At 36.4% G+C, this 16,939-nt stretch overlaps 1 protein-coding gene across 1 annotated transcript in view; it reads left to right on the top strand.

The window, feature by feature from the left end:
- The window catches only part of bean1 (brain expressed, associated with NEDD4, 1), an 86,398-nt gene extending 76,561 nt beyond the window's left edge, over nucleotides 1-9,837 (top strand). Inside the window, exon 5 of the mRNA XM_079808545.1 lies at nucleotides 6,266-9,837. Coding sequence (XP_079664671.1) covers nucleotides 6,266-6,635 — 370 coding nt within the window. The 3' untranslated portion in view covers nucleotides 6,636-9,837. The remainder of the gene's footprint in view (nucleotides 1-6,265) is intronic.
- Nucleotides 9,838-16,939: the final 7,102 nt, after the last annotated feature.

Raw genomic sequence — 16,939 nt, 5'->3', positions numbered from 1 at the left:
TTTACCCCCAATGATCCAACAGCAGCCTTCAAATATTTAACCAGAAATTGTGTTGACGTGTCGTGAATTTCAGTTTATCCTTCATTCTAACTTCTTTTACCTCACATAACTAACGGTACAAAACAAGTTTCCATTAAATACGATACCTAATCATGAAAAACATAAATGTTTTTATATGTAAAAAAAACATTCAGAAACTGTATTTAAAATTAAATGAATAAGGATGAATAAATAAATACTGATACAAAGAAAAACATAAGAAATTACATTTATTGACTATGTGACTGATTTTATTTGATATGCACAACACGAAACGATGCACACAGCGGTGTGCTGTTTAGGATGGGGTTGAAGAGCCACAATAAAGTAATCTTTTCACATAATGTTCTTCAAATGTATGCAAGCATAAATGTCAGCATTATCATTTATGTCTAAAGAATTGAAGACCATCGGGTATATAGTTTATTGATTCAGTTCAGTGCATTACTCTTGATTGAAGGTGTAAGAAAAAAAACTATCTCAAAGATGAAGTTTATTGCAGCATAGCAGTGACAAAGTACATGAAGCACCTGGGGTTCACCTGCGTCAGAATGAACCCAGAACATCCAAATCTAAAACCGTTTGTCCTGTTACAGTTTGCCACTTTTAATGTAAATGAAATTGCCCCAATTGTGACACTTCATTGTCTGAGATGGTTCTCTGTGTCCCACACCCATTCCCATTCTACTAATTGATGACCATTTGCTCAGGATGTGATAACCGAAATTGTACATAAACAGTATAACTTGACTTTCTTCTTCTCTATGATAATTAAGCCATTTTGGGGATGAGCTCATTCTAAAATATACTTTGGAGTGCATGGAATTGAGGCAGACCAGGCCATAAATACTAGTATAGTAGGTCTCTGGCTAACCGGCTAACTCACGTTATTACTGTCTTACTGAAATACTACTGTAAATCAGCTGTGGGCTGCAGTATTACCTAAAACTTAATGCAGATTGTATTTCATTCTTACTACTTTAGCTAAAGATAAAGGATGGAGCAAGATTTGTTTTGCAAACTTTAATGTTACATCAGTCATTCACGTTAGTGCTCGGCTAACGCATGTGCTGTTATTGATACAGTTCCAACATGTGCACTGCAATTAAGTAGAAACACACACACACAGGTTTGTTGATGGACGCACACTTGTTAATGCTGAAGGTGAGGAATTACAGTTGAAACATCTCATAATGTACCTCAAACTGAGTAGCATCATAGTAGGTTGAATAACTAGTTCTACCAATGTTTCGTTATTGATTCGGACTCGCACTGGGATTGGTGTAAATCTGTGTAAAATTGACCATTGACCAACCTCCGGATGGAGCTGGAGTTCAGTTTAGGTAATGGACATTAGTTTCCGAAATATGCGCAGTACGCGGTAGACCAATCACAACCGACTGGGCCATCTGGCCAATCAGAGCAGAGTTGGCTCGCGGAAAGGAGGGATTTAGAGAGACTGATTCGCCCGACGAGTCGTTTGAGAATCATTGAACATTGTGGTTATGTGCAATGTATAATATGAGAAAATAAAACAGTTTTTTGACCTTTGATGCATGTAAACCTATTGTTGGAGACCTCCAAAACTAAATTAGGAAACTTTAAAATAGCATAATAGGGGCACTTTAAGTTGTAACTTAATGCCCATTTATGTCAAAACTAGGCTAAGTTGTAACTACGAACAGCTGGTACAAATGGCCCCTGCTTTCTTTTTTTTTTTTTTTTGTCAGCCGTCGTCAGTGTTTAATGTGTAGTTGCTTTGTTGATTCTCTGTGTTCATTAAAGTCTCTAGTATCTTGTTCTTTCTGTATCTCACTCTTCATTAGATTAAGCTACACAGCAGAATGCAGAATTGGGTGAATAAAACATTACACAGTGGCCTCATTTATCTAAGTATATATTCAAGTGGACTGAATTGGACTCCAAATGCTGCACTGCAGAGGAAGTTGCTGTTTTACTTTGTGTATGTCTGAAAATCAATCCCATAATGTAATGCAAAGTAAGGTACAACCTAATGAAAAGACTGCATAAGGCATTTGTGTACTATCCAAGGAATGCAGTCATTGGCCATCATTGCCAAGTTCAGTAGCGGTGTGTACTGAAGTGTGTAATTCTTAGACACAGTGGCACCACAGTATATCTGAGTGCAGTATTCTCAGAGACGTGTGCCAGAGCATTGTGGGGTTATGAGCGTTCAGTCAAGCTGTCAATATTGTTTGACCCGCTTAGGGTGGCAGTGTAAAGTGTCCAGGCATGGAGTCCTGTTTGCTGTGGTCCCCACCTGTTGCAAAATGAGCTGACATCTGGATTGGTAAACTAAGTTGATGTGCATATGTTTATGTGCGAGTTATCTTGCATTGTCACAGGATTTTCAGGGGGAAATAATTCTTAAAAAAACATAGCTAATACCAATTAAATGTCAACAGTTGTTTTAAAGTGAATTTTAAAAGCATTAAAGTACCACTCAAAATCTATAAAAACCCATTCCCATAAAAAAGAATCATGACATGAAAAAATCTAAATTCTGAAAAAATCTTTTTTTTTACGACAAAAACAATTATGTAAAAAGTTGGAATAATGACATGTCAAAATGTACACAATGTTGACTTGCATATGTAATTATAAATCTGTCATAATTTATCATAAATTATTTATCTCATAATTTCAACTTTGTCATAATTTTGGCTTCGTATCATAATTCTTATTCATATTTATGACTCTTAATGTCATCCAAACAAAGCAGTATTCGATTCACTCAAATATTTTCACTTAAAAATAAACACATTTATAACATTATACATTTTCAGACAATATTATGCTAAATTAATTATTTTAACCCCTGACTCCTGACATTTTTACTAGTATGTGCCATTTAAAAATGGGTAACTTCAACTGTTTGATGTATCTCTGGGCATTATTATTATTATCCAGAAATTTAGATAATACAAAATATTAGTGAATCCAAACAGAAGGCAAGATCAAGAATGCAGAATTGTGTGAATATACTCAGTGGCCTCATTTATTTGTTATATTCGTTTTCATATTTTGATTATTTGTCAAATTTTGGTGTTTTTGGTTGATAACTTCAACTGTTTGATGTATCTCTGGGTTTTTAATCTCAGCCAAGAGATACAGTGGCAAAAATAAAGAATGACCTTCAAGCACGACAGATGTCCTTCAGGGTTTGTTTTTCGTCTTCATGGTGGGGTTTGATTACCATCATGGCTCGAGAAGAGAAACAAAAAGACTAGTTTGATTTAGTCTGGTTTGGTGTTTACTTGCTCCTTTAATGGGTCCCAGTCATGTTTAGCCGTTTTCCCTGGTCTCATCAGCTCTTCCAGTTGAGCAGGTGGTGTGTTAATTAGCCCTCATCACCTCACTGAAGCCTGACGGAAGAGGAGAGGGAGTAGATCTCGGAGTATATGGGAGACGCATCAATATAGCTGCTGCTACTGATATTAGATACGTTTATTATACGACGATTGTAAAAGCATCAGAAATATTACATTTCCACCTATATGGGAGCTTAACTTAACAAACGGTTCAATGAGAGAGATCCACAAGATGTCTGTAAATTAAACTCATTTCTTTTTTGCAAATGAGCAGCCATAAAATATTTCTGCGTAATACACTACAGTTGAAAATGTTTCAGAACCAAATTGCTTTAAAATGGCCATAACAGTAAAAGTGTCATTTTTAGTGTTGTTTGTTTTTTTTTACAATCTTTACGTAGCACATTTTCTTACAACACCATATACACAGAGAAAAAGGGTGTAAAATTGTACCTTTTAAGGGCAAGCTGTTGTACCCCGGCCTAAAGGAACAATTGTACACCCTTTTCCTGAGTATATAGAGACCATGTCAAACTCCAAAAAGGACAAAAACATAAATGAACTACATATGACTCGTGTTCTCACACCTCCTCTTCCTCCTCTTTTTCTGCTCGCTCCAGCCCTTTCAGTCCTACTTTTTTTTTTTTCTCTAGTCCTTTTCTTCAGGCTTCATCTGAGAGTAAAGTTTTACTTTTGTTCACTGTTTTACTAGAACTATCCATTTTGTGTACATTTGTGTATTGTGTTAGAAAATGAGCTGCTGTAGGTCAGTTTTGGAAACATGATGAAGTGTTGTTCAGATGAATGTGTTAATTATTTTGGAGAAATCAAAACATGATAAAAAAGTGCTGAAATATTTGTATGACTCGTCATAGCATTTACATAGAGCTTGATCAAGATTTCAAATTTGAAGTGTTTTTGTTTTGTTTGTTTGTTTTTTCGAAAGAAGTCTCTTATGCTCAGCAAGGCTGCATTTATTTGATCAAAAAGCAGTACTTTTGTGAAATATTATTATAATTTAAAATTAAGTGTTTTCTACTTTAATATATTTAAAGATGTCATTTATTCCTGTCATTTCTCCAGTCTTCAGTGTCACATGATCTGTCAGCAATCTTTATAGAAATATAATGAAGAAGCATGTATTATTATTATCAATGTTGAATATGTGCTTTATACATATATTGAAATGCTTTTTTTTTTTTGTGGAAACCATGATACATTTTTTTTTAAAATCAGGATTCTTTGATGAATAGAAAGTTCATAAGAAAAACATTTATTTGAAATAGAAATCTTTTGTAACATTATAATTGTCTTTACTCTCATTTTTGATCAATTTAATGCATTCTAGCTGAATAACACTTTTGTACGTAGACAAAAGATGCGCCTACGACAGAGATATTCGTGCCCACCACAAAGCCCCCTCTCATGTGTAAGCCTGGGGTGGTGGCATAAACCAATTGTGGTATCCCGTTTCCGCTCTCACTGACAGTCTGATATGGTTAACCATGCCGAGATCCAATTACCCTGCTGCTATTCGCTCTTACGCTTTCTAACACCCTGTGCCCTGCTCTAGCTGAGGTCAGAGGCAGATGACTGCTTTACTTCTACTGGAAGTGCCCATGACCCTGGTTAATATAGCTCACCTCACACACACACACACACACACACACACACACACACACACACACACACACACACACAACTCAAGCAAGCAAGTAGGCCATTTCGCTCCCTTTCTCTATCTTTTTGTTTGCTTTTCTCCTGGATGGACACATCAGGCTTTGAATCTGATGTGCTTCACTTGAGCTTTGTTTGCTGTGTAGCAGGATATCACAAAGAGAAAGTAAAATTGGCAATTTGTGTGGTGGGAAGGAGTATGTCAGTAATACTTAGCATGAGCCAAGAGGGTCTTGCATTCAGACATTATAACATTAGATTCTCATGTAAAAATCTGTCATAAATCTGACAATTGTGGTAAAGTGTTGCTTACATGTGGTGTAAAATGGCTTGAAATTATTATTTTTCTTAGTTACACATTTCATTTTTTTTCTCAACTTAAAGAACTTTAAAGGGAACATATTTTTATTAATGTATTATTGTATAATATTTTGTTATATTAATTTGTATTGTATTAATTTTATTAGACAAATTTTACATTTATATTATTTTTTAAACTGGCCTAGTCCCAAGAGACTGCAAGGGAGTGTTCTGGGCTACACAGACATTTTTTATTTTATTTTTTTATTTATTTTTTACTAGAGCTTTTAAAGCTAATGCGTTAGATATGCCCAGCACAATGATTCTTAATACACGTATTGTTTAATTTATCATTTTAGATTCATATGTCATTGTTTGAATATGTTATTTTTGTGTGTCATTGCCACTGCTTCCCAAAAGCATGATAAAATAACTTGAACTATGAGGTGAAATCATGAGATTAATCACAATATATTGTTCTATTAATAGATGTAAAGATGTCTTACATTTTATAATATTTTAATCATTTTTGTGGCTTTATTATAATGACAGTAAAAAAAAAAGCCAATTATTAAATTCTGGAGACATCATGTTTTCTTTATTATTTCTCCCATACATATTATAGGTATATTGTGTTATTAGAAAGGGGATTATTATATATAGGGGTTCTTGGCATTAAAAATGTTTTAAATCCCTACCTGCATTAATACATTCCCTGCCCTCTAGTGGATAGAATTGGTAACCTACCAAGTTTACAGTACATACTTTGTGGTTCCCTAAAGAAGGTGTGCAACAGGATCCTCCTATATTTAACAAACTTTGATATATTATATTGATAGGAAATGCATCAATTACGTAAAATTGTTTTTGAAATCAGATGTGTATATAATCCTACTATATATGATCTTTTCTTTCAGTTACGATGAATGTGTGGGACAAGGGACGCAAATATATGTTCCTACGGACAATCCACCCCCCTACTCCCTCATAGACCCGAGCCGCGGGCAGCCAGCCTCGCGCTATCACAGAGAGACGGAGAATCTGCCCACTGGTGCTTCCTGGGTGTCAGCAAGCAGCTCTTCCCAATACCCAACCAGACTACGGGACTTCAGACTCCAGCCAATCGCCTCCATCTCTTTGTCAGCCTTGCCTTTAGAAGAAGCGCCCCCATACGAGGCAGTAGTGAGTGAACAAAACCACCCCCTTCCGCTGATGCCCCTGGATCTGCTCAAACACACCACAGCGGACAGCAGTCCTCAGGACAGCGTTTCCCACAGGATCCTGTAATCCTGACCTCTCCAGCATCCTCATGCGTCACCCGTACCAAGCCAGCTTAGAGAGGAACTCCTTTGTGCGGCTGAGGTCTCTCCGAGTCAAGAGCTGAAACTGACTCCCGCAGAAGCCCACAATTACCTCTCACTTCACCTGACACAGACACTGCACCTCCTGTTTTATCTGACAAAGCAGGAGCCACCATGAGAGCACAGGGCTATCGACCACTTTTTTCGTGCGTCGCCTCACCTTGTCTTTTGCTTATGGTGTAATTATATGTCAACGTGCGTCTTCTCTTACTGGTAGACTTATGGATGATTTCAACTTTCACAAGCACCACAGCTAATTTCAACGCCCTTTTGGATGCCCTGACATTAAAAGGAGCTGAAAGCCTCTCAATAAACATCACCCGGAGAAATGTACGTAGGAATAGAAATGTACCTTTCTTTTTAGTGTGAAAATGTGAGCGCGTTCATGCATGAGTGACTATTTCCACATGACTATCTATTACAACCTTTTTTTTCTCTCTCTCTCTCTTTCTCTTTTCAAATTTAGGGTTGGTTTGAACTATTTACGTTTTGTAATCTAGAAAGTTTTTTTTAAGATAATATTTTGTAAATTTCATAGAATAACAAGCAAATATAAGAAATTACCTTTAAAGCAATTTGAATGTCATCAGAAAATCGCTATTCTTTTAATCCATTTTTTTTTTTTACTCACCATTCCTTTGCTCCTAACATTGGTGGTTCTCAACCAGAGGGTAATTTCCAGCCCCAAAAGTCTTAAAATATTTATATTAACATAATATTCATTAGAATACTGAGCATCTAAAAATTAGACTTATAACATTAAACTGACATTTTTTAGGTCACCATGAAACTGACAATTCATATTTTTATGGAATATTGCCACATTAATTATAAATGATTTATCCGTGCACGATTATTATTATTATTATTTCATTTGTGCGCCCTCATAATTTTTAATCAAAATAACTTCCCTAAAATAAACGCCCTTTTTCAGCAACATCTCTTCTCTGATGAGGAGAGCAGGACAAAACTGTCACTCAAATGAGATCACAGCAAGAGCAAAGCACAACGATGCAATCTATTCATGATGCATGTCCTGCCCTTTTTTCTTATTCGAGAAGCCATTTCACTCAGATATACGTCACAGAAGAAAAGACTATCGCAACTTCCATTTCGTGCCGACTTTAAGTTAAAGCCACAATATGTAATTTTTCGCCACTAGCGGTTGCTTATTTAAAACAAAGGCGTAGCTTGACGACGCATTGATTTCGCAGAGTTTTTATTATGCCGTGTGGTGTTTCAATGGTTTCTACAAAATAAAACCGGAGATTGAGGGTAACGCGGGTATGATGTCATTGATAAGCGAAGCACGGAGTCCACGGACACCGTGTCCTGGTTAAAAAAAAAATTCTCTGGATTTAAACATTCTTGGAAACATTTGGGATAATGTAAGTACAAGTCAACAAAATATAACATAATGTATAACATTGTTTTAGTGGTAAGGGTGTGAACCTAAACTGGTCTCACGGTTCGGTTCGATTACGATTATCATGCCATCGGTTTGGTTCGGTTTGATATCACGATGCATCACAATGCACTGCATCCTCATGTATATAATTTTGTCAGTCAGTTATATGAACTGAACCTTTAATTTTACCTGCTCAAAGAAAACACGCTTTTCGAATGTATCAAACAAAACTCAAGTCTGGGCACAGAAGACACCAGGAGCGTTTAGAACAAATACACAAAATACTAAAAGACACTTCAGGAGGTGGTCTGGCCCATGGGCCGTAAAAAAATATGGACGACACGACTTCATTGACTTCCGCTGACCAGAGTTGAAGCTTTCGGACATCTGACATCTTGGGACCGAGTCTGCGCAGTAGCGATCTCGGGACTGGAGTTGCGCAGCAGAGAGCAGGAAGTAGAGGCGCGATTATCAAAACACACTCTCACAGATGCAGAACAATTCATTATGTTGGTGTGAAATAAACAGTTATAGAAATGTAAAAATTAAAGCTAAAACTCCAATCTCCTCCCAAAAATCCCGAAAAAAGTATGTTAGTGACTCAGTGACAACTTCACTCAGAAAAGCCGTCAATCTCAGCTGTCAATCATGACGTCACACCCCCCGTTTTTATAGTATCAAATAACTAACTAAAACTAAACTTGTTTAAAAAACGAACACTTGAAATGAAATCATCGTGATAAAAACTCCCTAAAATAACAGAAACCATCTTTAGTAAACAATTATTTGAAGTGTAATTTAATTGTTTAGTGTGTCTCGCGTCCATTCTAATACATGGAGAGGTGGGGTTTAGGAGCTATACTGGGACCAACCAGCGATCGAGGCGCAGAGGCTTCAGTTTCTGAGAGGAGTGCTACAGGCTTGGTCTGGCCGCATTACAGTGAAAGCTAAAGTCTAAATGCATCTAATTGTTGAAACATTTTACTCCTCCCAACCAGTGGCGCAAAAAGTGGGTATGCGCTATATGCGGCGAATAGGGGCGCAGCACCTTGGGGGCGCCAAAGCGATGGTATGAAAAAAAAAAAGTGTGGTATTTTCTATATGTAGCTGCTGTTGTGCGTTTCTAAATCATTTCTGTATTTCCTCAATATTATATAACATTTTAGAGGACAATCAGGCTAGAGCAGGCACCCTTATAAGATTCCATAATAGAATTTTGGATAATAATGGAATATCGCGAGTGGGCGCGCCTGATACCTGTGACAAGCCAAAGTGTTCATATACGCTTGGGCGGGTCTGATTGCGCATTGACACTTCAAAAGCGTGCGATTTGACAGCAAAACGCGCGTCCTTGACGTGTGTTTTACCACAAAAACGTGTGTTCTTATAAGGTGCGCTTTGGGGTCAAGGAAAACGCGCGTTTCCGTTCCATTCACGTTAAGAACGCGCACTTATATGGTGAATCACGTGTCGAGGACGCGCGCTATGAGTCGGACAAAACGCACGTTATTAACGTGTAGGCTACACAGGTAAACCAAACAGGCAGTGCAAACTTGTGTTTGAAGTATCCAAACAGACTAAAGAACGTGCTCTTTCCTTGGTTTTCTCAAAATTGCATGCCTACTTTTTAGGGCACACCTCTTATAAAGTAAAGTTACATATATATTGTTGATCTTTTTAAGTCATTACACTATTTACCACGATACACTATGGCTGTTATAAGAATTAAATGAAATCAGTATCAACAAAATCCATCTTACCATTTATCAAAATCCACTTACACTGTAATTACAATTGCCTAAATAATGTAATGAGATTTTTAGATTTATGTTCTAAATATAATATTTTATATTTACGACTGTTCAAAAATGGTGAATTATTTGAGAACGAAACCTATACTTTGTTTGAATCTATTTTTGTTGGAAAAATAGAGCAAAACTGTAAAAAATGACAACTTGTTGTTTATTGAACTGTTGTATAAAATTAATATCGCATTTTGCAATTGTGCTGATATAGGCTACTCTGGAAAATAGCACTCTTGCTCGTATGATATTGCTTAACTCATGGGGGGGAGGGGGAGGGTGGGGGCGCCAAAATTGTTGCTGCATACCCCTCTGGCATTGGGTAGTTGCGCCCCTGCTCCCAACAATGCTAAAAGATAAACGTGTGAGAGCATTATGGGTTAGCCTATACTATATGACATGTTATAGCCAGATATGACAGCGCTACTGAAGCACGCATCGCCGCAGACGAGCAGCTGCCTATCTCTTCATCAAGCCACTGCACAAACTACCGCAAATAAAACCGAAAGCAAGTCGCAGGTGCTCAACATACAATCACATTAAAAGTAAAGAAACCGAATGACATCTTGCCAGTGCTGTTGCCACACTCTCTCCTATTGCGGTCTTTGACTTGGAAATTAATAAAACGCATCTCATATCTGTTGTTTTCGGAGACGTTAACTCCATTAAATCTGCATATCGTGCGGGAATTGGAGATCGGATTTACATCCGTTTTGCAGAGATACATTTATGTGACCAAATGTAAATGAAATTGTTTTGATAAATCAGTTAGATAACTGATCTGTAAAAACGCATGAAGTGACCAGGTGTAAACGGGCCCTTTAAGAACTCTAACGTTGATATAATTTGATCCATTTTTGTCTGAGCTGGGTCCACCTTGGCACTGACAGGCGTTAACAGCTCCCAATGAAAACAGCTGACGTGGTTTCTCAAGTTAGTGGTATTATTACCCCATGCACATTTTATTTGTGCGTGACATGATTTACACACAGCGCGTGTGTTCTCCAGGTCGTGCTTACCAGGTTGTTCATAAAAGCCGAAATGTGTCCAGATATCGGCTTTTAAAGTAGTTGGAGCGTTTTAATTACTCGCACTCGCGTCTTCCTTTGTATGCTCCCGCGACAACGCACGTGCGTGACAAATGATGGCAGAAAAGCGTCAGTACATTATAATCGGGTATGGTCTATTACTGAACCGATACCGAATCGTCCTCGTCTGCATCGCGGCGCATCGAAGAACCGATTAATTTCGACACCCCTATCTAGTGGATGTTGGATATTTGAATCCAAAAATCATACATATTGTGCCTTTAATTTATTGTCTTGGACAATGGAGGGGCTTCGAGTCAAAAAGGTTGAGAACCACTGCTTTGCATCTAGTTCATAGATCACTGTGATTTCTTTATATTTCCTTCTTTTTGCAGAGACTTCTGTTTTCCTAAAGTCTCCTGGCAATGCTAATTTTCAAATGCATCTGATGATCTTATAAAAAAAAACAGCAGATGTGTGATAAGTATGATATCATTGCATATGACAAACACAATGTTAGAAAGGGCTGTAGGGGACACTTTGCCAAAGGGTGTAAAACGATTTTACATTGTTCTCCTACACTTCATTGATGCTGTGTACATTATAACATAAGAGCTGAGACTGGTAACTAAGTAGCTCAATAGCAAAGCCATTGTAGCATTGATGTCAATATGAAATGAAACATAAGATAGTTATTGCTGGACACACTCTGTGCTTCCAAAACATTTACGTATCGGATTTGTTTCTGTTTTTTTTTTCGTCCTAACATTGCTCACTTCATTCCGTTGTAACACAATGGCTTCCCTGCACATGCATGTTATATACAATGTGCCTATTAATCGCCATGACTGTTAGATTAACATGCTAAAGGAACTTTCTTTCCACCCATTTTTCTTTTGGTCTTACCTTTTTAATGTCACTTCTGAAATTATAAAAAGATATGTTGTTGAAAAGTTACCCGGAAAATGACACTGCATGATACATCACCTCTATTCTCGTCACTTTCCCCTCAACGCACGAAAGTATATGCTTATAGAAAAGAGGGTCTGTAAGGGATTTTTAAATTGAATTTGCTGCATGAGTGCATTTCTTGTGTTGTGAAAAGCAGCTCAAAACACAAATGAATATTAAATGGCCCACTGTTATTTATTTATTGCAGTATGAACTTTGAAATCTCATTTTAAAGTATTTTGGACGTCCGCCAATGTTTAGTTAAAAAAACTTGTTTAGTTTATACGCATTACCTTTAAAGAAAGGCTACTTTTCCTATAACAACACATTCAGAAGTAGCATTATGAGGTAATTTAGTACATGTCGAGCTTGTCTCGTTCTGGTCATATAGCTCTGTAAAGGCATGAGCTGTATCGGTCAACACCTTAGAAGAATTGCTCCAGATGTTCAATGATGTAATAATGAGTAGAGGTGTATTAGCTGTTGCCACCACACTGTAATAATAATAATAAAACTGTGTCTGTAAACTCTCGAGTTTAAGTCACACTTGTTAGAACAAGACCGTAGCAATTCTGTGTGCATAAAGATACAATTAACACATTCAAGTCAGATTTAAAGGAATATTGCCAAATTATTATATGAAGATCTACTTCCCATTGCATATTTTCTGTCGGTTGTGCGTTTTAGTTGCATCTAGGGAGCTGATGTTCAGGAAAATCACGTTAAAATGGCTTACGTTTGTGTGGTAAACTATTTCACCAGTTTCATTAGACCACGTGGATATTGATTCTTGCACCAGATTAGCACCTTAGCATCAAAGCCCATTGTAAATGTTGACTTACATTTAATGAATCTACATCTCAAATGTGTTATTTCTCTGTCACAATGTTGTGGTCGGTTGTCCAAAAGTGATAATGCTGTTTCATAGAGCTGCAGATGTTGATGTATGTTTTGTATTAGAGTCTTTATGCCTTTACCACTGTATCCTCTGAATAAATAAAAACACAAGACTTCTAGCTATCGAGATGTTCATCTCTGAATGCTTTCAGGGAGAATTTTGAAATGGTAAATTTTGGAAATATAGATTAGTTATACACACACACACACACACACACACCAAAAAACTTAAAAGGTACACTATGTAACATTTGGCCCTTCAGCGGTTAAAAATAAAACAGGATGCATTTTACGGAAGATTTGGTTGTCTGTCGGCTATGCATGACTGCGAATGGAGATTATGCTACTGCTCATAAAACATTCACTACAAGGCTTAAGAGGTATAGCTAGATGGATCTCACTCTGACGGCTAAAGACGTTATTGTAGTTATACCCATTAATAGATTCAACTGATTTCACAACTTTAAAATGTACTCAGTTTTTTTAAGTGTAAAAATGTTTCGCCAAATTGTGACCCTGGACCACAAAACCAGTCATAAGGGTCAATTTTTCCACATTATACAACAATAAATAAGCTTTTCTATAAAAAGAAAAATCAGTAATTTTGACCCATACAATGTATTTAGAGCTCCGGAAGTCACGTGACACGACGCCATTTTGGCAGGCAGGAACAGCCGGTGCCAGCATGAGTTTCAAGGCAACAGAGTTCACTGCGCACTTTAATTGAAAAGACATAAACTTGTACATAGCAAAACTTAATAGATTAAACATAATAGATCCCTAAAATGCCCCCGGGGTGCTTTTCACGTGTATCGATAAAGGAACGGATAGCTTTCCTGTAAGGACACCTGTTGCACCAGCTGTGCGCAAGTTACAACTAGCCTAGTTTTGACGTAAATGGGCACTAAGTTACAACTTATGCACTACTAAATATTTACGGAAGCCTCCGATCAGGAGTAACATTAACAGATAGAATAGCAGGCAGACTGAACTGCATCAATACGCTCTTGTTTTACATGACAGACTTCAATTCTTTACACGTATATGATAATGCTGACATACACCTACATGCGCTTACATTTTATGAGAGAAAACATGTGAATAGATTAACGTTATATGTTAGAGGTTAACACGAACCCGTCCAAAACAGCGCCGCTGTGTATTTGTTCCATCGGTCCGTGTTGTGCATGTCAAATAAAATCAGTCATAATCAATAAATGCCATTTCTTTTTTTTTCTCTTTTGTTTCAGTATTTATTTATTGATCCTTAATTTTGTTTCAAATAGCCTACAGTTTCTGAATGTTATTTATTTATAAAAGCACTTATGCTATTCATTATTAAGTATCGTATTTAATGGGAACTTATTTTTATCATTAGTTATGTGAGGCAAAAGTAGAATAAACTGAAATACACTGCATTTCAACAACTTTCTACGATAAAATGATTTCCCCTTTGCTTTCCCCCGCCTGTTCTGGCATCCTGGCTCACATCAGCTGTCCATCATGTTGAAATAGTAAGGTTTAAACAGTCTGGTTTTATGGAATATAAAGTCTGGTTTAGTTCTTGATTTTATAGATATCAATGCTACAGCCGCTCTAGCGCTCCCCTGATTGCCTGCCAAAATGGTGGACTTTAGGCTGCGTGACGTCAACCTCCGGAGCTCTATTGTTGGCTATTGCCACAAATATACCCATGTGACTTATGACTGGTTTTGTGGTCCAGGGTCACCTTGAGTACATTATAGTTTAAAAGTACTATGTAACTTTTTTTTTCTTTTCAAAATGAACACATTTTAGTCAATACATCAATACATGTCAATACATCCTCACTGCTTCTTTCAAACGTGTTTTTGTCTGGCCCTGATTCACTATGGTAAGCCCGTTAATTTTGTTCATTGTTAATTTCTTGAAAATAAATTCAACCATACAACAACCATAATGAAATGACCTGTCGTGTTTGTTTTTGTCAGCAGACTCTCCTCTGTTCGGTGTTTTTTTAAACTGGTGATTTAGCGTGCTCCATGTCAACCGCGATCATTCGTTGTGACAACTAACCTATACTCCTACACACCATACGCCAAAGTGGTCAGGTCAACTTTTCTCTGTTTACAGATTTGACGAAACACAAATGACGTAATTTCCTGTGAAAACCATCACATCAGGTCTAAAATGTAAACACTTAATAGGCTTACCATAGTGAATCAGGGCAAGAAAAAAAAACACGCTTGGAAGAAGCATTGATTTTGTATTGAATTAAATGTTGTTCATTTTGAACAAAAACAAGTTACATAGTACTTTTTAAACTATACTCAATTTCTTGAAGAAACATTTTTACACTTAAAAATATTGAGTACATTTTAAAGTTGTGAAATCATAAAAGTGAATGCAAGTAGATCTAAATACCTATTGGTTAAAGAAACATAAATACATTTTTTGAGGAAAAAAAAAAGTTTGCGTAGATCCAACAAGTTAAGGTTGGGCAAATATTTGAGTAAGCCCATTTATAAGCCAATATTTTGACAAATCAAATGTCCTTCTTTTCAGGCTTTGTCTAACTTACTCATTTTTTGTAAGATGAATAATATTGATATGACATTTATATTGTTCAATAATTGTAGTTAATGAAACTGTATAATTTCTTCATTCTCAAATATTTTGACTGAAACTCAAAAATATTAAGTACATTTAAAAAAATATAATTTGTTGGTCAAATGTTAATTTCCTTTCTGTAAAATAAACGCAAATAATCGATTTACATTTATACCAAATTAACTGGATTTTTAGACTTTTATTTTGGCATGTCCTGCTCAAACAACCAGAGATTGTATTAAAGTAACATATAATATTATTGTGATATTTACAGAGCCACTGAATTATTTTCAGGATGTAGTAAATTCAGGAGATAGCAATGTAATATTTTGTTGTGCACAGTTACCGCTGGCAAGCTTCACAGAAGGATGAGTAGTTTAGTAACAGATGTTGATTGTACACTAAAAGCTTCCAGATGGACGGAATGTTTCCTGAACCATTTTGCTCATTGACTCCTGTCATTCATAATGCATTACGAGCCTCTCGCTAGCACCGGTGTGGATATTCATCTCTCTCTGTTTGCATGGTGGGCTCACAGAAAGCACCCTGAACAGATGGCCTGTGCCATAGCTCTCACCTTAATTAGCCTCTTATCCCAGAGCTCCTCTTCTATTAAACTATACCAGAGGAATGCTCATTTCATCCACGCAGAGCTGACAAACGGGATCCACACAACTCTATCACACTGACTACAACACAGAAGTCAAAGTACAAACTTTTGAAGCATTTTAAAGTTATTTTAAACATGAATGAGAGGCATATAATTGATGTGAATCGGATTATTTGGTTACAAGGATTATTTGGGGTAACACTTTATTTTACAGTGTCCTTGTCACTTACCATAGCAAGAGTAAATTATGCATAATTGCATGCAACTAACCCTCAACCAAACCCTTATCCTAAAGCATATAGTAAGTAATTATTATCAATCAGTACTTAAATATGTAATTACACTGTAACAATGACACCTTAAAATAAAGTGTAACCTTACAGTGTAATTACACAAATAAATACTGAGTAATATTAATGATCTACGGTAGAGTTAAGGTTATGGATACGGTTTGGTTTAGGTTAGTTACTTGTAATAATGCATAATTTATTATGTTTTTAAAGTGTATTATGTTATTATAAGTTGTTATTACTATGGTAAACACATGTAAATCTAGTTAACAATTATTTTCAGGTCAGAAAAGGTAAATTAAGTGAGATCATTGAAGTATTTTCTTCCCCTTTTAGATAAATATAGTTTCTGTTATTCTCTAGCACCAATAACTCTTTTCATTTGGTGCTACCTTCTTATGTGTTAGGTAGCTGAGTACATTATATTAATGATGAGATATTCCAAACAAATTAATTTATTATTAGAAAGTTTGAGGTCATGCTCCTCAAAGGCTAAATGTATTTAATCAAAATACAGCAAAAACTGTATAAAATACGGTGAAATATTTTTACATTTAAAATAACTGATATATTTTGAAATGTAATGTATTCCTGTGATGCAAGGCTGAATTTTCAGCATAATTACTCCTGTCTTCAGTGTCACATGATCCTTCAG

Source organism: Gobio gobio (genome assembly GCF_949357685.1).
Source record: "Gobio gobio genome assembly, chromosome: 2".
Lineage (NCBI taxonomy): Eukaryota > Metazoa > Chordata > Actinopteri > Cypriniformes > Gobionidae > Gobio > Gobio gobio.
The sequence above is the reverse complement of the archived record's forward strand: the minus strand, read 5'-3'. Positions and strand labels throughout refer to the sequence as shown.